This window comes from Furipterus horrens, unplaced genomic scaffold (genome assembly GCF_987537825.1).
Source record: "Furipterus horrens unplaced genomic scaffold, mFurHor1.1.pri manual_scaffold_13, whole genome shotgun sequence".
Classification (NCBI taxonomy): Eukaryota; Metazoa; Chordata; class Mammalia; order Chiroptera; family Furipteridae; genus Furipterus; species Furipterus horrens.
Window position 1 is genome coordinate 57,109,159 of NW_028327183.1, and position 24,402 is coordinate 57,133,560.

General features: G+C 49.2%; 1 protein-coding gene and 1 non-coding gene across 2 annotated transcripts; both read left to right on the forward strand.

Moving 5' to 3' along the window:
- The first annotated feature begins 3,733 nt into the window (after window positions 1-3,733).
- On the forward strand, window positions 3,734-6,340 carry LOC149995563 (patr class I histocompatibility antigen, A-126 alpha chain-like). The gene is made up of 5 exons (XM_090260066.1): window positions 3,734-3,825; window positions 4,047-4,331; window positions 4,483-4,761; window positions 5,573-5,848; window positions 5,946-6,340. Exons 1-5 carry the CDS (start codon window positions 3,762-3,764, stop codon window positions 6,188-6,190), a joined length of 1,149 nt encoding a protein of 382 aa, XP_090116192.1. The 5' UTR covers window positions 3,734-3,761; the 3' UTR covers window positions 6,191-6,340.
- Window positions 6,341-17,749: 11,409 nt separating this feature from the next.
- LOC149995564 (U6 spliceosomal RNA) lies at window positions 17,750-17,854 on the forward strand. The gene has a single exon (XR_016507990.1). It is a non-coding gene; the product is annotated as a U6 spliceosomal RNA (small nuclear RNA).
- Window positions 17,855-24,402: the final 6,548 nt, after the last annotated feature.

The following is a 24,402-nucleotide window of genomic DNA, read 5'->3' on the forward strand; positions in this document are numbered from 1 at the left end:
GGAAGCAGAAAACACCCAAACAGAAGAGCAAAAGGAAAAAATATATACAAAAAAATGGGGATATATAAGGCGTCTCTGGAACAACTTCAAGTGCACCAACATCCACTTCATGGCCGGCCCTCAAGAGAAGAGAGAGAGCAAGAAATTGAAATCCTCCTTAAAAAATAATGACAAAAACTTCCCTACCTGATTAAAGAAGTAGAGATACAAGTCCAGAAAGTGAAGAGTCCCAAACAAGATGAACCCCAAAACGCCACACCAAGAAACATCCTAATTAAAATGCCAAGAATTAAACACAAAAAGAGAATTTTAAAAGCACCAAGATAAAAGCAGTAAGTTACCTACAAGGGAGCTCCCATAAGACTGTCAGCTGATTTCTCAACAGAAACTTTTCAGGTCAAAAGAGATTGGCAAAGCTTTCATTTTCAATCAAAGGACAGATAAAGAACTTCCCAGGCAAGAAAAAGCTAAGAGTTTATCTCCACCAAACTAGTATTATGAGAAATGTTTTAAGGGTCTTCTTTAAGAAGAAGAAGGAAAATAAGAAAATATGAATAATAAAATGGCTATAAATACATACCTATCAACAATTACTTTAAATAACAATAAATTAGTTGCTCTCATCAAAAGAAATATGGTGGCTGAATAAATGACAAAACAACTCTTACATATGCTGTCTACAAGAGACTCAATTCAGATCAAAAGACAAACGCAGACTGAAAGTAAAGGGGTGGCAAAAGGTATTTTATGAAAAGGAGGACAAACAAATAAAAAAAGCTGGGTTAGCAATACTTATGTCAGACAAAATAGACTTTAAACAAAGGCTATAAAACAAGAGAGAAAGGAGGACCTAGTAATTCTATTTTGTGGTATTTATCTGAAGAAACCCAAAACATGAAATCAAAAGGACATATACATCTGTTTGTTCATTGCTCTATTAGTTACAAAAGCCAAGATGCGGAAGCTACCTAAGTGTTCATCAATAGACAACCTGATACAGCAGTGGTGCATGTACACAACACAATATAACTCAGACACACGCAGAACAGGATAGAATCTCGCCTTTGGCAACAACATGGATGGAGGGTCTTGTGCTGAATGAGATACGTCAGTCAGAGAAAGACAAATGCCAGGTGATTGTACTTACATGTGGAATCTAAAGAACAAAATAAATGAACATGCTGAGCAGACAGACTCATAGGTACAGGGAACAGACTGATGGCTGCTAGACGGGAGGGGGTTAGTGGGATGGGTGAATAGGTGAAGGGGTTAAGAAGTACAGACTGGTAGTCACAGCACAGTCACGGGGGTGTGAAGTCCTGCACAGGGAGTAGAGTCAATAATGTAATAACTGCACGGTGTCAGATGGGAGCTATATTTCTCAGGGTGATCAGTTCGTAATTTATATAAATGCCTAATCACAGAGTTGTACACTTGAAACCAATATAATATTTATTGTACATCAACTGTAATTGAAAAGTAAAAAATATTTTTAAAAAGATAAATTTATCTTGAATTCATTATACAGATGGATTAATTTCTTAACTGTCCTTAATGAACACAGAGAATTAAAAAAATAAAATATTTCTTATGATGACCAGGAAAGCACACAAACACACTTCTGCTACCTTCGCGAGTGTTATGAGCCACAGACAGGAGCCTGTGTGGGCTGAGCAGCCTCTTTTATATGGAATGTCATGTTCACTCAGAGCATGGGCGACACAGAAACTGGGATTCCTGAGGCTTGGTTACCTGGCACACACGTTTCCAAACACGAGTGCGAGCTTCTCCCTCAAGAAGAGTCAGCTGGCACTGACAGCTGAATGTACTTGTCTTGATAAAATGGAAGCTCTGTGGGGGAAACCAGGGATCTGGAGAACCTGTCTCACCGTGGGAGCCAGGCAGCTTCCCGGCTCTGACAGAGTTTTCCAGTGGGATCTGCGGTGAAACGAGCAAAGGTGACTCTTTGATAACGTGTCACTAACCGCCCCAACACTGGGAGATCCCATCACCTGGGAAAACAAGGCACGACCCTTAGACAACCAGGCGTTAGTACAGGGGCCACACAAGCAACGTCACAGAACAGGACGTTCTCACTGTCCGGCGTCAGGTCCGCTCTGCACGGAGCCTTTCAGGACCTCCCGCCTGCGCAGCTTCGGTGAACGATCGGGGATGAGGATCCGCGCTCATCTGAGAGGTCAGTACAGTGCTCTCCCTGCGTGTGTGTGTGAGGCTGTGCACTTTTCCACGCACGGAACCAAAATAACCGATTAAACGCAGAGCAGATATGAAAGTCCATTGGTCTTCCAGTGGTGCTGACAGGTGCTGGGACTTGTAAAAATGTAAAATGTAGCAGATCCACTGTTCTCACTACTTTGTATATGTAGGAAATAGTTATTGTCAAAATAATTATTTTTGTTAACACATAGGTTATTAATATTATTCTAAATGAGTTATTTTTTCTGTTTTATTCCTCATGTGGTAATAATTATATATATATATATATATATATATATTCCCCTGGCTGGTTTGGCTCAGTGGATCGAGCGTCGGCCTGCGAGCTAAGTGTCGCTGGTTCGATCTTCCAGTCAGGGCACTTCAGAGAAGGAAAACTCTGACTCCAAAAAACCTCCGCTGCCTTGCGGCATACCTCTTCAGGGGAAAGGCTAAGGGAGTAAACCCCGACAGAAAATCCGGAGCCGGAGTCCCTAAGGCGGTTTGACGTTGTAGTCAACACCGGCATCTCCTGCGGCGCACCTGAAGCCAAGCTGTATTGACTCCGTCTTTCCCTTGGACCCTTCAGCTGTGAAGAGAGGGGGGGTCTGCTGCATGGGCAGCAGCAGACCCTCCATATCACCCTGCCCAGGCTCTGTAGCTTCAGCTTCACTGGAGAGGACACTCCAGCGTCATCGCAAGATGTCGATTCAACACGGGAGGAGACAGATACCGAGTCACTCCCGAGTCGGACTGCACAGCCATTCTCGGCGGTGCAGATAGACTCTTAAGAAGCTACACCATCGTCTCTCGAGACGGACGGCTGCCGACGACGACAGATATATAAGATATATATATATATATATATATATATATATATATATATATATATATATATATATATATATCACACAAACAAAATTATTTTGTAAGACCGTATAGATGATGTGAACCCAAAATGTTAAGACTCACTGAATAGCCCTGGCTGGAGTGGCTCGGTAGTTTGATTGCTGGCCTGTGAACAAAGTGTCACTGGTTTGATTCCCAGTCAGGGCACATGCTTGGGTTGCGGGCCAGATCCATATTTGGGGACGCGCAAGACGCAACCACACATTGATATTTCTTTCCCTCTCTTTCTCCGTTCCCTCCCCTCTGTCTAAAAATAAATAAATAAAAAATCTATTTTTTCATGTCACTGAATGAAACACCCGCTGGACCGGAACTCCGAGAGACAGGGAGGCAAAGAGATCTCCGTGCGGGAGGAGGGGTCAGGGCAACGTCCGGGGTCCCCAGGCCTGGCTCTCAGGGTCTCAGCCAAAGGACCGGGTCTGAGGCAGAGACTCTCACTGTTGGGGTGTCCCCATATCCCCCGGGCTTCCCCTCTACATCTCTCGGGTCTTTCTGCCTGGATACGTATGACGCTCACGCAGCTCTCACTCCCATTGGCTGTCCGGACTCTAAGGAGCCAATCAGCGTCACCGTGGTTCCGGGTATCAAGTCCTCACTCAGAACCCGAATTCCTTCTCCCCAGATGCTCGGGGTGGGTCATGGCGCCCCGACTCCTGCTCCTGCTGCTCTCGGGGGCCCTGGTCCTGACCGAGATCTGGGCCGGTGCGTGCGCGGTCGGGAGGGAACGGCCTCTGCGGGGCAGGAGCGCGGGGACCCGGCGTGGGCGCGGGAGCCGGGGAGGGCGCGTCTCCAGCTCCCCGGGTTCGGACCACGGACCCCCTTCTCCCGCCCCACCCTCTCCACCTCCGCCCCCTTTTCTGTCCCCCGGGCCCGCAGCCCCCACGGCCGACCGGGACCCAGGGCGCGCGTCCTCCCGCCCCCAGGCACCCACACCCTGAGACACTTCAGCACCTTCGGGGCGGGACCGGGCCGCGGGAAGTCCCGGTACCTCGACGTCAGCTACGTGGACGACATGGAGGTCGTGCTGTACGACAGCGGCGCCGCGGGGTCGGGAGTGGAGCCGCGGGTACCGTGGCTGGACCTGCAGTGGGTGCAGCAGGTGCACCCACAGCTGTGGAACGACTGGATGCGCGCACTCACGGAAATCGAACGGCTGTCCCGAGCGATAGTGAACAGGATACGCACCCAGAACCACCACAGAGAGGACGGTGAGCCACGCGCGACCCGGTCCCGGGCACGACCCCCTTCCCCACAGGCCGGCCGGGGTCTCCCCGATGCTGCGGTGCTAGTTCGGTCGGGGGAGACACCTGTCCGCGGGGCGGGGCTAAGCGAGCGGGGCTGACCTAGGGGCGGGGTCAGGGTCGCACACCGTCCAGGAAATGAGTGGCTGCTTCGTGGGGTCGGACCTGCGCCTCCTCCGCGGGGACACTCAGATCGCCTACGATGGCATCGACTATGTCACCATGAAAGTGGACCTGGGCTCCGGGACCACTGCCAACACGGATGTCCAGGTCCCCGTGGGTAGCAATTTGGTGCTTGACTCTGAAGTGAAGCATTGGAGGCTTCAGGTGGAGGCGATCTGCAACGGCAGCCTCCACGTCCTCCTGGAGAAAGGGAATGAGACGCTGCTGCGGGCAGGTACCGAGGCGGGGGCCTCTGTCTGGGGACTGGGGGCGGGGGTGGCGTCCCACAGAGAGAGATGGAAAAAGGGGATCAGTGTCGGAATCCCCCTCCTGCTGGGGACAGGGAAGGGACCCCGAGCTCTCCTTATGTTGTGACTCACTGGCGCGCCCCGCATTCTCTGAAGGACAATAAGGGGCCCGTCCTCTCCCTGATAGAGCGCACGGCGGGTCCCCCACACCCTGCGGCCACCGGGTGACCCCTATGCTCTCCCTCGTTCTCAGACTGAGACCTGGAGGCCCAGCCCCGGCTTTGCAGTCATTCAGCCGCCACCTGAGTCTGTTCTCCCCTGAGAGCCTAGAGACTGAGAGGAAACAAGGAGGTGCACAGGGACCTTGAATCATCCATGAACTGGATAATTCAGAGCAGGAAATATTCTTGCACTCATTCAACTCATATTTATTGAGTGCCTACTGCGTGCCTGGCATTCTTTTAGATGCTAGGAGTACAGTGGTGAACAAAACAGACAGTCCTTAATTTTATGAAGCTTCCACTCTGGGGTGGGGGGCACTGATCACACCCCTCCCTTATGAAGCTTTCACTCTGGGGTGGGGGTGGGGAGAATCTAGTCTAGGTTCTCGCCCTGATTCTGGAACTTTCCAAGAAATGGAAGACTATCCCAGGTGCCTCTGAGCAGGCTGGTGTCTGGGTTTTGCACTACCTTCCCCCACCCCAGGTGTCCTGTCCCTGCTCAGGGTGGTCACGTGAGCGCTGCTGGAGGGTCCCATGACCAACGCAAACTTCCCGAATGTTCTCACCTGCCCCTCAGAGCCCCCAAAGACACATCTGACCCGCCACCCCGTCTCTGACCGTGAGGTCACCCTGAGGTGCTGGGCCCTGGGCTTCTACCCTGCGGAGATCGCCCTGACGTGGCAGCGCGACGGGGAGGACCAGACCCAGGACATGGAGCTGGTGGAGACCAGGCCTGCGGGGGATGGGACCTTCCAGAAGTGGGCGGCCGTGGCGCTGCCCCCTGGGGAGGAGCAGAGATACACGTGCTGTGTGCAGCACGGGGGGCTGCCGGAGCCCCTGACCCTGCGATGGGGTGAGGAGGGGGCGTGGGCACAGCGCCTCGTCTCGGTGCGTCTCTGAGCGGGGTCAGGACTCGGGCCTGAGGCTGGCCTCTCTCCTGCCCCTCGCAGAGCCCCCTGCTCAGACCGGCGTCATCATTGCGGGCATCGCTGCTGTCCTGGGTCTCCTTGGGGCGGCGGCCGCTGGAGCCGTGACGTGGAGGAGGAGGCGCTCAGGTGGGCAGGGCGGGCTGCGTGTCCTGTGTCCCTGGGGGTCATGCCCCGGGGGACTGCGCTGTGCCTGGTCAGTGGCCCGTGGCATCCCCACACGGGCGCGTGCCCATCGGCCCTATTCGCTGACACTTACTCTTCAGTGAGGCCCGTGGGACAGTGGAGGACAAATCTATCACCTGATGACTAGCGACGGGGACTGATTCCCAGCTGTCACAGATCAGAGGGGAAGGTCCCTGCTGAGGACAGACGTCCAGACCAGCTGTTGGTCCAGTCCCCACACATGCACTTTCCCCGTGTTTGCTGATCATAACCTGGGTGATCGGTCACAGTTCTGGGAAATTCCCTGCACTTTAGGGGTACGGGGTCCCTTTAGGGTCACAGGATGCAGCCTTTCCCCTGCCCCCCTCCACTTTTCCCAAGGCCCTACAGGGAGACCTATGCCCAGGCTGCCTGTAAGTCTGGGTGCAGGCAGGGGCTGTCTGGGACCCCGGGAGAGTAGGGGCTGGAGCCTGGGGGGGGGCTCACCGACCCCCCAGCTCTGCTGTTGTGTTCTCCCCCAGGCAGCAGCAGCCCCCGGGACCCCGCTTTGCCCCCCACAGCTCCTCACGGTGAGACCCTGAGGGCAGGAAGGAGGGGCATTGGGCCCAAGGGGCACAGCTGGGTTTCAGGGGTTCTTAGAGTGAGCACACGGGGGGCTGCGGCAGGATGAGCACCTCTGAGAATGACCTGAATGTGTTCGCGGTGACTTTCTCTCCCAGCGTGACATCACTGCTCTGTAGGGGACTTGGTGCTGAAGCTCATTCAGGCCTCCCCTTGGGACTGAAGAATCCCTGACTGCTGTCTCTGCAACCGGCATCGGACCGCGGCTGCATCCTTATCAGCGTCATGTGAGGAGCTGGTCACCAGGCCCCCCTCCCTCAGGGGCCTACTTATTAGTAGGGTGCTGATAAAACACAGCTCGGGAATATGATCAATAATGTTGTCGTGACTGTGTATGGTGTCGGATGGGTGCTAGAGGTATGGGGAGATTACTTAATAAGCTGCATAAATATTTCATCCCTGTGCTTTGCAGCTTAAACTAACATAATATTCGATGTTGGCTATAACTGAAAAATTAAAAAAATAAACTCATGGACACAGAGAACCATGTGGTAATTTTGTGGGGGAGGGGTGGGTGGAGGTGGCGAGGGTACAGGTGGATAGTGATGGAAAAAAATAAAGAAAAATAATTATTATTTTACATTAAAATAAGTGATAACTTGGCCTTCGTGTCTAACATTCTGACAGCCTTTGGGGAGGAATGTGAGTAGTTTGTAGCCAGCCAGCAAGCCATCTTGGTCTCAGAAGATTCGGGACCACACAGCTCAGTGATGGGATAGGGCCCAGGTGGGGAAAGGACTTAAATCCACACTTATATATAATTTTTTCTGGGGAAGGAAAGGCAGGTCACTATCACCATGAGATACGGAAGGTACAGCCATCTTCTCTGCCATGAGGGGTGGTCAAGGAGAAGGTTTAGAAAGTGGGTCTCAGTTCAACATAGTGAAAATCCCCGAATATTCGCTCTCTGCAATGATCCCCAAGTGATTTCTTGGGACTAATAATGGAACACGATTTTTTTTTTTTTCTGCCAAAAGCTGAATTTTTTTCATTTGGTCCACTGCACAGGAGAGGACTCCAGGGTGGTCCAAAGGGTGTCCCATGGTTTCGGGGAGAGGCTCAGGCAAAGGGTACACACGAGGGGATGCAGAGGGGCCCCCCCAAAGGACTCTGAGCTCCAAAGGCTCCTGGTGGTGCTTTAGGGGGAGACTTTTGAGGAGACACTGGCCCGGCCCAGCCCAGCCTGGGGGCGGCCACCCTGGGAAGTGAGCCAGGTGTCCCCATCTTCTTGATGAGCTTCACCTGCTCGTCCAGGACGTGCTTCTCCAGGGCGACCCGGGGCTGAGGGGCTGTGTGGGCAGAGCGGGGCCTGGTTCAGGGGCTTCTCCATGGCCAAGGCGGCTTCCCTGGCGTCCTGGGCTTGACCCCATCATCGTGGAAGGCTCCAGCGTATCCTGGAAAAGAACGCAGCTCCTGCGCGGGTTTTGCAGCTTTAAGAGACGCTCACCACCGTCGTCATGCATTTCCGCGGTCAATTCTCAGAAGTGGCCCACGCCCTGCAGAGCCACGCTGTCCCTGTCAAAACAGGAGCCCAGAGGGAGGGGGTACGGGAGGCCCACAGACGCAGGTTCACCAGGCCGTGGACGGTGGCCTCCACCTCGGTGGGATAGCTCTGGCCAATCTGGGAGCTCATGGTTGATCGGCAATGAGAATTATGGTAAAAAACGGTGTTGGCTGGTCTCAGAGGCTGGGGATGGCTGAGGTGGGTCCGAGGTAGTGACTGGAAAAGTTTGAGGGAGGCTGGAGAGAAAGCGCATCCTTAGTCTGTTCCGTCCAAGCACCGTTCAAGCAGGGGACAGATCCCAGGACTGCGGAGGGCACTGTCAGATTCCAGACTTCCCAATTTAAACATAAAAGAATTTCCATGTGGGATACTGGGCACTTGTTTTATTTCAGGAAAAGCCACAGAACAGACCTGAGGCCGAGAGCAGCCAGGACTGTGGGGCTAGACATTAGAACTCACAGGAAGACCAGCCAGGGTCACACGGGACGACAGTGTGAGAGACCTGGGACAGAGTTCAGACAAAAGTACGAGCTGAAGGAAAGGGTCCTGGTGGGAAACACGGTGATCAGAGTTCCTGCTGCAGAGTGTGCCTCCACCCCAACAGCGATGTGACTCTAACCTCAGCTCCTCCCCAGGGGACACAGGACACTTTCTCAGCCTCCTGCCCGCTGCTCATGAGGGGTGACTCAGTCATGGCCATCACTGTCACCAGACGGGTCTGAGGGCACCATCGTGTGGTCCATCTCTGATGTCACATTCATCGTCCTCTTGGTCTGACCCAGTGTCTCCGCGGTGCGTCACCTGCACAGACACCACCAGAGGCGGCAGCACATCCACACCCCCCGCAGTCCCCACAGAGGCCTCCAGGGACCAGAGCCGCCCACACCGTCCCGATGCTGGGGGTCCCCTTTGTCACCTTTTATTCGCTGCGTTCCATTTTTGTTTTTTATGCCACTGCATTTGTATATTCTCATCCATGGTTAGTGCAGACCGCTCATGCTTGTCTGCATGTTTTCCCACTTTTAGTCACTTCCTACTGATCCTCAGGGATCCTAGGGCTCCCGCGTTGTTGAAATCAGTTAAAATGCTAATATACAGACAGCAGGATCGTGCCCTGCCTGGTGGGGCTCAGGGACTGAGCGCTGGCCAGAAAAATGTCACTACACAGCGGGTGTAGGTTTGATTCCATAGATGAAGATAAGGAACCTGGCAGATTTAAAAAGTGTTTTTCTACATTATTTTGTCTATTTCACTCATATTTCTCCAAAGTCCTGTCATGTTACACAGAATCTGGATATTGTCTAATGGGTAGTTTCTCTTTTATTTTAATTTTAATTTAAAAAATTTTTTATCCTCACCCAGGGACGTTTCTTCATCACTTTTAGAGAGAGAGGAAGGGAGATAGAGAAACATCGATGGGAGAGAAGCATCAGTTGGTTGCCTCCCATTCGCACCCTGATGGGGGATTGAACCTGCCGCCCTTGGATTACAGGATGACACTCAATCAAGTGAGCCACACCGGCCTGGGCTTGATTCCCCTTAAACCTGGATTTTATTTGCATGGATGACCCTCAGTAAAGTCTGTGAATTGGGTGGGTGAATTCATATTAAGGAAGCTGTAGAAACGATCTTTGTATTTGTATCTCGGGTGTTTAGTGTTCACGATTGAAATACAGAGACTGAGGGCTTCATTTCTATTTGTTCTCTTAGCTTCTTTCTCTTTGTTACTCCTTTGGTCTTCCTTTGGGGCAGTCTGGTATTTTTTAATATTCTATTTTTAAAATTAATAGTGTGGAGGTCGTCGTCGTCGTCGGCAGCCGTCCGTCTCGAGAGACGATGGCGTAGCTTCTTGAGAGTCTATCTGCACCGCCGAGAATGGCTGTGCAGTCCGATTCGGGAGTGACAATCCCTGCCGCACTTGGTACAGGTGAAGGCAGATGGCTGTTGTTGCTGCTGTTGACGCTGCTTCCGCCTCGATCTTTTCTGGACCGCCTCCTCGTTGCGCGCAGCCTCCGCGCGTGACGTACCTTGCCTGACCGCGAGCCTCCAGGCTAGGCGGTCGTCTGCTTGAACTTCCCATGTGTTGAGATTGATGGAGCACTGTGTCATGTCCTTTTTGCAGATGTCTTTGAACCGCAGTTTTGGGCGCCCTGTCATCCTCTTGCCTTCTGCTAGCTCGCGGTAGAGGAGGTCTTTGGGGATACGGCCTGCATCCATTCTTTTGACATGGCCGAGCCACCTGAGGCGTCTCTCGCTAAGAACTGCATGCAAACTGCTCATATTGGCTCGCTTCAGCACCTCGGTGTTGGGGACCTTATCCTGCCAGGCGACATGCAGGACGCGTCGCAGGCACCTCATGTGGAAGCTGTTGAGTTTCCTTTCGTGCCTTGCGTAGGTGGTCCACGTCTCGCTGCCATAGAGGAGAGTGCTGAGTACGCAGGCTTGGTAGATGCGCAGTCTGGTTTTCTCAGTGAGGCTGGAATTGTTCCACGCTCGCCGGTTCAGTCTGGCCATAACTGTGGCTGCCCTGGCGATTCTCCGGTTGACCTCCAAGTCGACTGACAGAGAGCTCGAGATGGTGGACCCGAGGTAAGTGAAGTCGTTGACAACCTCCAGGGTGTATCCGTCGATGGTGATGCATGGGGGAGTCCCCGTGCCTTGAGCCATAACATTCGTCTTCGTCAGGCTGATGGCTAGTCCGAACTCCTTGCATGCGTGGGAAAGGCAAGTGACTAGCTGCTGGAGTCCCTCTTCGGAGTGTGATGTCAAAGCTGCGTCGTCGGCGAAGAGCATCTCACGGATGAGCACCTCTTTGACTTTGGTCTTGGCTCGTAGACGGGCCAGGTTGTAGAGCTTGCCATCGGATCTGGTGTGAATGAAGACACCCTCGCTGCAGTCCTTAAAGGCGTATTGGAGGAGCATGGAGAAGAAGATTCCGAACAGCGTAGGCGCGAGGACGCAGCCCTGCTTTACTCCGCTGCTGACTGGGAAGGCCTCAGAGGTTGAGCCGTTGTAGGACACCGTGCTGTGCATGTTGTCGTGAAAGGACATGACCACAGCAAGCAGATGTGGTGGACAGCCAATCTTCCGTAGCAAGCTGAAGAGTCCGCTTCGACTGACCAGATCAAACGCCTTCGTGAGGTCAATAAAGGCGAGGTAGAGTGGTTTATGCTGCTCGTGACAGTTCTCCTGCAGCTGGCGTAGGGAGAAGATCATGTCCACTGTTGATCGGCCAGCTCTGAAGCCACACTGGGACTCTGGGTAGACGCGGGAAGCAAGGGTCTGCAGGCGGGCAAGAGCGACCCGGGCGAATACTTTGCCGACGACGCTGAGGAGAGAGATGTCCCGGTAGTTGTTGCAGTCGCTGCGGTCTCCTTTGTTCTTGTACATGGTGATAATGTTGGCGTCTCTCATATCCTGGGGGATGTAACCCTCCTTCCAGCAGCGACAGAGTAGATGGTGGAGCGGCTGTAGCAGGACTGGTTTCCCGCTCTTTAGGATTTCTGGAGGGATTCCGTCGCTTCCTGGTGCTTTCCCGCAAGCGAGGCGGTCGATGGCTTTGCCGAGCTCTGCCGCAGTAGGTGGGGTGTCTAGCTCCTCCATGACTGGTAGGTCTGGGATGGCTTTAAGAGCAGTGTCTGTTACGGTGTTCTTCGTTGCGTACAGCTCGAGGTAGTGCTCGGTCCACCGCCGCATTTGCTGTTCCTGGTCAGTGATGACCTCACCTGTCTTGGACTTAAGGGGGGCGATCTTGGAGGGGATTGGGCCTGTGGCCTTCTTGATACCCTCATACATTCCTCGTGCGTTGCCTATATCGGCGGCTTCCTGAATGCTTCCGCGCTAAGAATGCTGACTGGGCCGAAAGTTGTTGACAATCGGAGGGTAAGTAATCTCTCTGTGCCTCCTGTGGGTGGCTCTATGGAGTTAACAAGCATGTTCTTCACAGCGAACCCAACACCGTGCTGTCTTGGTTGGTCCGGAGACTTCCCTTGCCAGTAGAAGGTGTAGTTGGTTTCTCTGATAGTTCCGTTGTCGGCCAACCAGGTCTCCTGTAGAGCCGCAATGTCGATGTTTAGTCGTGCCAGTTCCCTATCGATGACAGCGGTTTTCCTGGCACCCTTGATCCACGGAAGGTCTGCAGTAAGTCCGGGGCACATGGTCCTGATGTTCCAGCTAGCGAGGCGAAGAGCCGGAGGCTTCTTTCTTGTTGTTTGCTTGGAATTAACTGGTGCGGGTGTTTTGTGGCCCACTTTTCGAGAGGCGCCTCTCTGATCCCCACGCACCCAGTGGGGCAGGCGAGCCATGGCGAGACGGTAGCTGTCCAGTGAGGTGCGATGACCTCTCCCACCGTCAGAGGAGACCCCTGGCGCTCGTTTCCTTCGCCAATCGGATGAGCTTATAACCGGTATCTGTCTCCTCCCGTGTTGAGTCGACATCTTGCGATGACGCTGGAGTGTCCTCTCAAGTGAAACTGAAGCTACAGAGCCTGGGCAGGGTGATATGGAGGGTCTGCTGTTGCCCATGCAGCAGACCCCCCCTCTCTTCGCAGCTGAAGGGTCCAAGGGAAAGACGGAGTCAATACAGCTTGGCTTCAGGTGCGCCGCAGGAGTTGCCGGTGTTGACTACAATGTCAAACCGCCTTAGGGACTCCGGCTCCGGATTTTCTGTCGGGGTTTACTCCCTTAGCCATTCCCCTGAAGAGGTATGCCGCAAGGCAGCGGAGGTTTTTTGGGGTCAGAGTTTTCCTTCTCTGATTTTAGAGATGTCCTTCCTCTTTCCTCCTTTACAGTCTTGAGGGCAGCATTTACAGGCTAAAATAGAAAACTGGCAGTGTAACCTTCTAAGCAGATACTACCAATACCCTGCTTGGGTATACTCACCCGACAATAAACATCTCTTAAATGTCCTCCAAGTGCCATGCCTCGAATTAGTAAATGGCAGTGCAATGGCAGCCAAACATTTGGATCAGTTTCACTAAGTAAACCACCAACACAAGTAGGTTTTTAAAACAATAGAATAGTGTCTCATTTTATTAAAAATAATAACTATTTTTAAGCAACTTACCAGCAACACTGAATAAAAACCTGGCTGTGTTTCCCACTGTTTCAACTGCTCCTCAGCTGGCTTTAACACAGCAGTATCCTGACTGGTGGCCTGAGTTAAGACTTGAAGAACAACAGTGCTGGCACTATTGAGATCCATGGAAACCAATTGGCTCAGTCCGAAAAGCCCGGCTCTCCAGCTTCCACTGTCCAACACGAAGTGGCGTCGGTTGGTCCCGCGCCCCACGCTTGCAAGTCCACGCGCCGCCGCCCACTGATGCCGAAAGCGGCTTCTAGGAACGCGCCATGTTCTGAGTCGCAGCTCTAAACGATGCGGACGCTAGAATATCGCGTCACAGACATCCACAGCAATAAAAAAGATCAAAATACTGATACACAAAACAACACAAATGAATCTCAAAAAGCATTACACTAAGTGAAAGAAGCAAAGCATAAAAGTCTACATGAAGTTCTAGAAAATGCAAAATTATAGAGACAGAAAGTAGATCACTGGTTGCCTTGGGCTATGGGGCTAGAGGAAAGGATGATACAACAAGACACAGGATAATTTTTAGGGAGATGGAAATGCTTTAATCTTGATTCAATAGTAGTTATGCTACCGAAAAGCAATTTGGGGTCCTGCTGCCTGCCGCCACCCTCTAGGCAAAATTCCAGAAGCAAAGGTTTGGTGATAAAGAAAGTCTATCCAGTCACAGCTTCAATTACTTAAGCCTATCAATTAAGGCTAAACTCTAACACCTGGGCCCTGCTATCATTTCCCCCTGTTTTAATCACCTTATTTCTATAGGGCTAGTTACAAACTAAAACAGCATAAAATACAAAAACTACACAACTTTGGAAGAATGACAGGCTTCTGCCTCATAGCCTGTTCCCTCTAGAACACCCAAAGAATAAACCAGGGACCCTCTGCCAGGCCAGCCCAATCCTTTAGAAAAATAGGAAGCCCCACACTTTGTTCTTCCACAGAGACACGAACTTAATATACTGTCTAAAAACGCTTTAAGAGAACTCCAGAAACCAGTTAAAAAGTCATAATATCCCAGGAAAGTGCAAAGCCAAAACCAGCTACATTAAAATGGTTAAAAAAATTATTTCACCCATGAGAGCCCCTCCCCTAAGCCAGCACAGAAACAACCTTAAAGAAATGAAGACCTAATAATTATGAGACAAAAATAAAAACGACCATCTTAAATAAGTTCAATGAACTTCGAGAGAAAACAGACAACTAAGGAAAATCAGGAAAATGATGCATGAACAAAATGAAAGTATCTTAAAAAACAGAACTTCAGGAATTGAAGAATATAATAATTCAATTAAAATATTCACTAGGAGGACTTCTGGCCAAGATGGAGGCATAGACAGACATGCGGCGTCTCCCTCCACAACTAAGAAGGAATACAATTACCTCAAAACTAGAAACAACCATAAGTTCCAGAAAATCAAAGTGCATGGAAGTCCAGCAAACAAAGATATAACCTGCAACCAGGACCACCCTATTCAGCTGCACGTTTACATACTACTGAAAACACTTTTAACTTTGAAATAACTGTAGGCTGAGAAAAGGGAATCAAAGTTGCAAAGACACGACCTGAGTTCTGCACGTCCCCTCACAGCGTCCTTAGTGTCCTTAGTGTCCCATAGGGTTTCAGAAATCACACAAATTTAAGCACAAAATGCCATTATATAAAGTAGATCAATTAGTTTGGTTTTATAAGCAGCCTGAACACTCCCAACTGTGAGTGCCTAGTGTGCTTGTGATGCCAATAGCCCCGAGGCTACACCATCGTCTCTCGAGACGGACGGCTGCCGACGACGAGTGTGGAGGTATACCATTTTTTATTGACTGTTGCAGCCATTATACTCTAGTTAGAACTACTGTTGTTGGTGGGAATGCATAATGGTCTAACCACTCAAAAAATCAGTTAATTAACTTCTAAAAAAGAAATAAATAACTCACCCTGGTCGGGTGGCTGTTTGTTGGAGTCTCCTCCCATACAACAAAAGGTTGGGGGTTCAATTCCCAGTCAGGGCACATGCCTAGGTTGTGGGTTTGATCCCCAGTCAGGGTGTGTATGGGAGGTCCAAACTGATGTCTCTCTCTCTCTCATCAATAAACATGTCTGTGGGTGAGGATTAAAGAAAAAGATGAAATGCTGCTATTTGTGACAACATGGATGGATCTTGAGAGTATCATGGTCAGTAGAGTAAGTCAGACAAGAAAGGACAAGAACTGTAGGATTTCACTCCGATGTGAGCTATGAAACAAAAAGCATCAAAGGAAAAAGCAAAACAAATGAACTCAAAGACACAGACAACAGTGTGGGGGTCACCAGAAGGAAGGGGGTGGGGGAGGAAGGAGAGGGTAAGGGGGTCAGATACATGGTGATGCAGGAGACGTGACTTGGGGTGGTGAGCATACAGAGGAGCGTACAGAGCACGTGTTGTAGAATCGTACCCCAGTTTATGATACTAAGTAATGTCACTCCCATACGTTTTTAGAAATAAAAAAATTAACCTTAATCCAGGAACTCTTACTGATCACCGAGAAAATGAAAACTACCCATTAATTATAAAAGTTGGAAATAGAGACAAGAAGTAACAAACGGCTAACACATGCATACTCAGAGTAGCGCCCCTTCTAGTTCAGAGGAAGACAGATTCAGGAAACCCACGAGAAAGCACTGCAGTGCGGCCCGATGGATTAGGAGTGGACGTTAAACCAGTGATGTTTCCATGGGACAGTAAATAGTATTAAAACTCCTAATAAATTTACACACGTTAACTGAGCATTTCTATTATTTATTTTCATGCCTGTCAGAATGTCTGCCATCAATAAATCAACGAACAACAGGTGCTGGCGAGGATGCGGAGAAAAGGGAACCCTGGTGCACTGTTGGTGGGAATGCAGACTGGGGCAGCCACTGTGGAAACCAGTATGGAATTTCCTCAAACAACTAAAAATGGAACTGCCTTATGACCCAGCGATTCCACTGCTAGGATTATACCCAAAGAATCCTGAAACCCCAATTCAGAAGAACCTATGCACCCCTATGTTCACAGCAGTGCTGTTTACAGTAGCCAAGTGCTGGAAACAGCCTAAGTGCCCATCAGTGGGTGAGTGGGTAAAAAAACCCGGTGGCACATTTACACAGTGGAATACTATGCAGCGGTAAAAAGGGAGGAACGCTTTTGCGACAGCATGGATGGACCTGGAGGTTATTAAACTAAGTGAAATAAGCCAGTCAGAAAAGACAGGTACCATTTAATCTTACTCATGTTTGGAATCTAATGAACAAAGTAAACTAAAGAACAAAATAGAAACAGAGGCACGAATACATGGAGCAGACTGACAGCTGTCAGAGGGAAGGGGGAGGGACTGGATGAAAGAAGGGGCCGGGAACAACCAAAGAACATACATGCAGGACACATAGACACAGTCAGCAGGGCGGTGATGGCCAGAGGGAAGGTTCGGGGGGCGAGGACGGGCTGGAGGTGGGCAAAGGGGAGAAAATGGGGACATCTGTAATAGTGTCAACAATAAAAATAAAGTTAAAAAAAGAAAATTTCCTGACATGAAACCATTTAAGCCACATCAGCAAAACCCAATCTAACTCACTCCACCAGCCTGAGTACAGGTCACTTCCTGTAAAATGCCTCTGGTCACCGTAAAGGAAACTTTACATCGTCTTCCTAAACAGGCATAAGGCACTCACTGTTAACCAAATCCCCCGCTATGGGGACACCCCCCCCCCCGTAGTGATCAGTCCCTCTAAAGGGTGAACAACATCCCCGTTTTCACCCTATAAGCCGCCCTGTATTTTCATTGCCTTCCAGCCTCGCGTCGGTTTGGGATTTGAAAAGTTCCGGTGTGTGAAATGCTCCTATCTGCACAATAAGGACTTACTAAGTACTATTTCACTAATCTGGTGGTTTAAATTTCGCTGTTTTCAGATTTTTTTTAATAGTCCCAATGCCCAGAAATACCCACAGCCAGTAAGCTAGAAACTGGGTTTTTAATTTTGCTTGTTTTTCTCTTACAGTAGACAGTGAATCTTATGTCAGTTCCAGGTGTACAGCACAGTGACTGGACATTTTTATAATTTAAAAAGCGACGCCCCTGAGAGGTCCAGCGCCCACGTGGGCTGATCGTTAGTTATTACAATATTATTAACTGTTCCCTACGTGGTACTTTCCATCCCTGGGGCTGTTCTGCAGCTGCCAAATTGCACCCCTTAATCCCTCCACCTTTTCTCTCAGTCCCCCAGCCCCTGTCCGATCTGGCAGTCAACACTCTGTTCTCCGAGTTTATGAGTCTGTTTGTGTTTCGTTTGTTCATCTAGGAAACAGTGTTTTGTTAGAATTCCCCCCGAAAATCTCAACGAGCAGCCAAACTCAAGGGCCAGGGCCTTAGAGCTCAAGTGAGTGTCCCTGGAAATACGAGAAGCTGTATCTGACTGTTTAAAATATCTCACCTCGCGCTCGTTACGGCAGCACATACACTAATATTGGAACGACACAGAAGATTTGCATGGGCCATGCAAAAGGATGACACGCAAATTTGTGAAGCATTCCATATTTTTACTAACGAGTCTCTGCTCAGCAGAAGAAAACATCAGCAAGATGAAAAGGGGACCAAACACATGGGAAAACATATTTGCCAATGATACCTCAGACAAGGGATTGATCTCCGAAATATATAAAGAACTTATATGACTCAGCACCAAGAAGACAGACAGGCCAATTAAAAAATGGGCAAAGGACCTGAACAAACACTTATCCACAGATGACATACAGAGAGTCCATAGGCATATGAAAGGATGCTCAGCATCACTAGCCATCAGAGAGATGCAAATAAAAACCACAGTGAGATACCAGCTCACACCAGTAAGAATGGCCATTATCAACAAATCAATAAACAACTTGTGCTGGCGAGGATGCGGAGGAAAGGGAACCTTGGTGCACTGTTGGTGGGAATGCAGACTGGTGCAGCCACTGTGGAAACCAGTATGGAATTTCCTGAAAAAAACTAAAAATGGGACTGCCTTATGACCCAGCAGTTCCACTGCTAGGATTATACCCAAAGAACCCTGAAGCACCAATTCAAAAGAACTTATGCACCCCTATGTTTATAACAGCGCTATTTATAATAGTCAAGTGCCGGAAACAGCCTAAGTGCCCATCAGTGGGTGAGTGGATAAAAAACCCAGTGGTACATTTACACAATGGAGTGCTATGCGGCAGAAAGAAAGAAGGAACTCCTGCCATTTCTGACAACATGGATGGAAGTAGAGAGAATTATGCTTCACAAAATAAGCCAGGCAGCGAAAGAAAAAATACCGTATGATATCACCTGATACAGGAGACTAATGAACAACACAAACAAATGAACAAAATTGAGCAAAGAACAGAGTAACTGTTATGGAGGGGGAGAGGAGTAAGTAGGGGAAGGGTTTAGTAAAGGAACTAATATAAATAACCCTCCTTTACCTCTAAAAATAAAGTCTTGTTTTTAAGTTGTTTTTTGTATTATACATGGCATTTTTAAGCTATTTTTTTAGCTATTTTCAGTGGGAAGATTTGTCCATACAGTCAGCTGAGTTTATCAGGAAGGGAATTTCTAAGGCAAAATGGTTCATCCTAAAGGACAAGGTTAGAATCTGAACCTTAAATCGCGATCTGAGGATGATCCGTGAGGAGGCTTATGAGTGCAGGACTTTCAATGGAACTTGTTCTTTGAAAACATGATTCCTGCACATGCAAGAGAATTCAAAAGGCTCTCACAAATACACAAAACGAAATAGGTCACACAGTCCCTTTGCTTCTTCAGTCACTGAAGTCCTGTATCCACAAAATGTCACCGTGAGTCACTTCTGATTTCTCATCCCGGGAAAATATGTCCGTGCATTAACGGGTGCTGTTATGTCTGTAAGAGAAGCTCAGGCCACAGACTGGGGGAACACATTTGCAAACCACTTGTGTTAGACGATGCATAAGAATCCTCCAACTCAACCAATAACGCAATAAAAATAGATCAAAATTCCAGACTCTTCACCAAAGGATTTATGCCAGCCCTGGCCAGGTAGCTCAGCTGGTTGGAGCGTCATCCCATGCACCAAAAGGTTGTGGGTTCGATTTCTGGTCAGAGCACAGACGTAAGTTTACTGTACAATCCTTGGTCCAGGCGCCCACAGGAGAAAACTAATCTATGTTTCTCTCAAACATCATTATTTCTCTCTCTCCCTTCCCTGCTCTCTGAAAGCAATGGGGAAAAAAGATGTTCTCGGATGAAGACAAAAAAAAAAAAAAGAAAAGAAAGGAAAACAAAAAAAGAAAAATAAAAAAGGAAAGGAAAGTTTTTTTAAGGACGTGGCACTGTAAGGGACAGATAAAAGTGACTCTAAAACCCGGAAGAAATGGTTAGCAGCAAGAGAGTAATGTAATCTTGAGCAACTGTAATTTAGAAATAGAGGGACTGGAGACATAAACAGTCAGAGTTAACCGAGTGTGAGGGGCACCCATCATGGAATATTTATCACTTGGGAATTATGCCTGGTTAATGAGTTAAGAAAACTTATTTATGAGTTAATTACTACCCTTAGTTGATTTAGTCAATTGCATAGATTGTAACTCCTGAGTACCCATTAGGAAAAAATGGAGAAGAAGGGGAGGGGGAGGAAGGGGGAGGTTTACTCGTGTTAGGATAAAAACGTCCAGGTCGGTTCTGGTGGCGCGCACCCTTTGATCTGGCTGCGCCCAGAGCTGCAGATCTGTGAGTAAACAACCGCCTCACTTACTGCTGAAGTCCTGTGTCCCGGTGTTTTCTTGTGAGCGTTTCCCACAGTTTGGGGGCTCGTCCTTGATCCTCCGCCTGTGTGCGGGAAGGGGCTCTGAGCCAAGGCGGGGAAACGCATCCTACCCGCTTTTGGGTGGCTCACTTGGCCCAGCGCCCACCTCCCTCACAGTGTCTGGAAACGACCCAAGACTTCTTGTTGGAACAGCGGTGCACCGACGCAGGGGGAAACAAAGGCAAGCACCGTGGCAACCAGGCAACCTCGAGCACACGGGACAAGGTACGAAAATTAAGCTTAAGTACCGCCTCGGTAGTTGCACAGCCTCGGGGAGCTGATTGTGTGTGTGAGGCTGAGACGTGTCTCAAGACACGAAGCGAGTGCCGAGTCCCGACCCGCTGTTCCGTTCTCCCGTGACGGAAACAGCTGGAGATGGGCAAAGTGAATCTCTGGCTGTGAGCAATGAGTCTCTGTAAGCGGGGTTGGGTACACGGGGCATGGGCAGATTCTCCGGTACAGGGGGAATGAGCTCACGGGCTTTTCATCTAATAAGTCTCTGTCAGAGGAGGTTGAGAACACAACCGGACTCCGCCACAGGAATCAGCTGAGGATGGGAAATGAAAATTCTAGGCCTCGGGAAATTCAAAGGGGTGGGGCCAAGGAAGACCCCACAGACATTCCACCCAACAGTCCATTAGGGAGAATGTTAGACCACTGGGGAGAGGATCCCTGGGCCAAAAGTAAGGAAAAACAGACGGCTAAAATATTGCTGTCTCATCTAGCCAAAGGAACCCATTAAGGGGCAATCTGTCCTCTGGCCCCAACTTGGGTCTGATGAATCTTGGGTTTGTCAAGCCCTGGTCTTATATGTGAGTGATCAGACCTCAGCTTCTAAGGAAGAGAAGGAATATGCTCTCTGCTGGTTTCTACCAACCAGTAACTCCACAGGTCTCCTCCCTGTAAACGAAAAAGAAGATAAAACCTGGGACCCCCTGTCCTGCCTCCCGCTGCCTTACGGCCCTGGCCAGCGGTGGCCAACTGGGCAGAGGCACCGCAGACAGACAGTGCAGATGGAAGAGGCCAGGGACACCTAGAAGATACCCCACCAGTACCCGCCCCCATGACACCTACGGTGCTGGTGGGAACTTATTTTAGATTAAGAAAGGAATTAGAACAATGTAAGCAAGACGTAAAGAGCTCCCCCATTCCGTCAGAGCAGCCGATGTTTCCCCTCAGGGGGTCCCCATAGGTCCACGGCAAATTGGACATGTCAGTGCTCCTTTAACCAGCACTGAAGTCAGAAATTTCAAGCGTGAGATGAAGTGCTTGATAGAGGACCCCCTCGGACTGACGGAACAACTAGACCAGTTCCTTGGACCCTGCATATACACCTGGATGGAGTTAATGTTCATTCTAGACATCCTTTTCAGTGGAGAAGAGGGGAATGAACAGACGGGCTGCTATGAGGAAATGGGAAAGAGAACACCCTCCTGGTCCAGGAGTTGTCCCAGGTGAACAGAAGTTCCCCAGTGTAGATCCTCAGTGAGATCATCACAGGCCAGAAGACAGGACTCAGATGAGAGACCTTAGGAGTGTCATCATCAGGAGAATTAAAGAGTCCGTCCCTAGAGCACAGAATGTCTCAAAGGCATTCGAGATACAGCAAGGAAGAGATGAAACTCCATTAGCATTCCTACAAAGGGTCAGGGACCAGATGAGAAAGTGTTCTGGCCTAGATCCAGAGGACGCTGTAGGGCAGGGACTCTTAAAGGTCACCTTTGTAACAAAAAGCTGGCCAGATATTAGTAAGAAATTACGGAAGGTAGATGGATGGGATGAAAGAACGATTGAGGAGCTTCTCAGGGAAGCTCAGAAAGTGTGCATTAGAAGAGAGGAAGAGAGACCCAGATAAGGGTCTCACCCACTGAGAAAGTCATCCTGGGGAAGCAAGGACTAGAAACGCCGAACAGAAGAGGGCACCAGAGGCCCAAACAAGGGAAGTCGCCGACTGGCAATGGGAAAAGAAAGTCTTTTACGCCTGGGAATTGTTACAGGTGTGGGAAACCGGGCATATCAGGCGGGAGTGTCCTGACCTCCAGAAAGAGACAGATCTTTCAAACTTCATGACTTTTGATGAGGAGTAGGGGTGTCAGGGGCCCTTTTTAAGCAGATCCCACCAAGAGCCCTTGATAAACTTAAAGGTGGGACCTCATAAGGAAGAAACTACATTTTTAATAGATACCAGGGCAGCCAGATCATCTTTAACTTTTCGACCCCAAGGAATAGACTTTTCTGAGGAAAAGATATTAGTGTCAGGGGTAAAGGGGAGGGATTTCACATGGCAGTTTTCTGGCAAATGCAACCACACTTAGGAGAAGAATTAATTAAAGGGTATCTTCTGTATGTCCCTGAGGCAGGAATAAATTTGTTAGGCTGAGACTTAATTGTCAGGCTAGGCCTAAACTTAAGGTAGAAGAGGGACAAATTAAGGTCAAGCTACAGCTCTTAACTGAAGCAGAAGAACAGCAGATTGACTCTATAGTGTGGGCTAATGAAGGAAATCAAGGGGGGCTGAAGATTGCTCCATTTGAAACTGAACTTCAGAAACTGGGGGAAACTGAAGAACTAGAAATTGAAAAAAACCTGTGAAAAGATAATGAAGCAGAACTTCCCTAACTTGGGGAAGGAAATAGACTTACAGGTCCAGGAAGCACAGAGAGTTCCAGAAAAACTGGACCCAGGGAGAACCACACCAAAACACATTATCATCAAAACGTCAAAAATTAAGGATAAAGAGAGAATCTTCAAAGCAGCAAGAGAGAAGAATCATGTACAAAGGGGTCCCAATAAGACTATCAGCTGATTTCTCAAAAGAACTGCAGTCAAGAAGGGACTGGCAAGAAATATTCAAAGGAATGAAAAACAAAAACCTACAACCATGATTACTCTGTCCAGCGAAGCTGTCATTCGGAATAGAAGGGCAGAGAAAGTGCTTCCAGGACAAAGTAAAACTGAAGGAGTTCATCAGATCCAAACCACTGTTATATGAAATGTTAAAGAGACTTGTTTAGGAGAAAGAGGATCAAAACTATGAACATTAAAATGAAAACTGTGTCACAACGACCAGCAACAGAAGCTAGGGAGGGGGCAGGGGGGATGGGGGGAGATGGTACAGGAATTAAGAAGCACAGTAGGAGGGAGTGGAGTAGACAGGAAGATGTTGAGAAGAACTATATGCACAATCAATGGGCATGGACTAAGGGGGAGGGACAACTGGAGGGAGGGGGGTCACTGGGTGGAGGGGAACAAAGGAAAAAGAAATCGGGACAACCGTAATAGCATAAACAATAAAGCATATTAAAAAAAAAGAAACAACAGGGGAAACTGTCTGCAGACACCAATACCCCATTTCCAATGAGGGAAGAAAAGACTTACAGCCTGTTATTCATAAGCTCCTGCAGGATGGGCTTCTGGAGCCATGTATGTCCCCCTATAGTACCCCCATGCTCCCCATACAGAAATCTGATGGCAGCTACCAGCTGGTCCAGGACCTAAGAGCCATAAACCAACTCGTCCGGACCCACCATCCTGTCTACCAAATCCCTATACCCTCCTTGGTAAAATCCACTTTGAACATAAGTGGTTTAGTGTAGTAGATCTCAAAGATGCATTCTGGGCTTGCCCCCTCGCTCTAAAAAGCAGAGGCTTGTTTGCCTTTGAATGGAAGGATCCATCCGTGGGAAGGAAACAGCAATATCACTGGACAGTCCTGCCCTGGGGCTTTACAGAAGCTCCAAATCTGTTTGGCCAAGCTCTTGAAGAAATCCTTACAGAATTCCTTGCTGGGGGACACACTCAATTACTACAATATATGGATGACTTACTCCTCTCTGGTCCTGATCAAGAGGAAGTGAGACAGTCTACTATTTCTCTCCTAAACTTCTTAGGTCAGGAGGGATTGCATGTGTCTAAGGAGAAACTGTAATTTGTAGAACAAGAGGTAAAATACTTAGGCCATCTAATAAGTGTAGGGAAGGGAAAAATCAGCCCTGAGAGGATAGCCGCCGTTACTACCCTTCCCTTACCTCGGACTAAGCGAGAATTAAGGAAATTTTTAGGGCTAACGGGGTATTGCAGGCTCTGGATAGGGTCATATGCTCAGAAAACCTTACTATTGTATTCAAAACTGTTAGAACAAAAACCAGATCCTCTTCAGTGGACGACTGAGGGGATAAATATGGTTAATGAGTTAAACAAGCTCTAGTAACCGTCCCAGTTTTAGCCCTTCCTTCCTTAGAGAAAGCTTTCCACCTCTTTGTCATGGTGGATTGGGGCACAGC

Excerpts from the sequence above, each read along its gene's own strand:
- LOC149995563 (XM_090260066.1), top strand. The coding sequence starts at position 3,762 with ATGGCGCCCCGACTCCTGCTCCTGCTGCTCTCGGGGGCCCTGGTCCTG. Across the intron at positions 4,332-4,482 it reads GAACCACCACAGAGAGGACG|GGTCGCACACCGTCCAGGAA; the intron begins GTGAGCCACGCG and ends GGGCGGGGTCAG. Across the intron at positions 5,849-5,945 it reads GCCCCTGACCCTGCGATGGG|AGCCCCCTGCTCAGACCGGC; the intron begins GTGAGGAGGGGG and ends TGCCCCTCGCAG.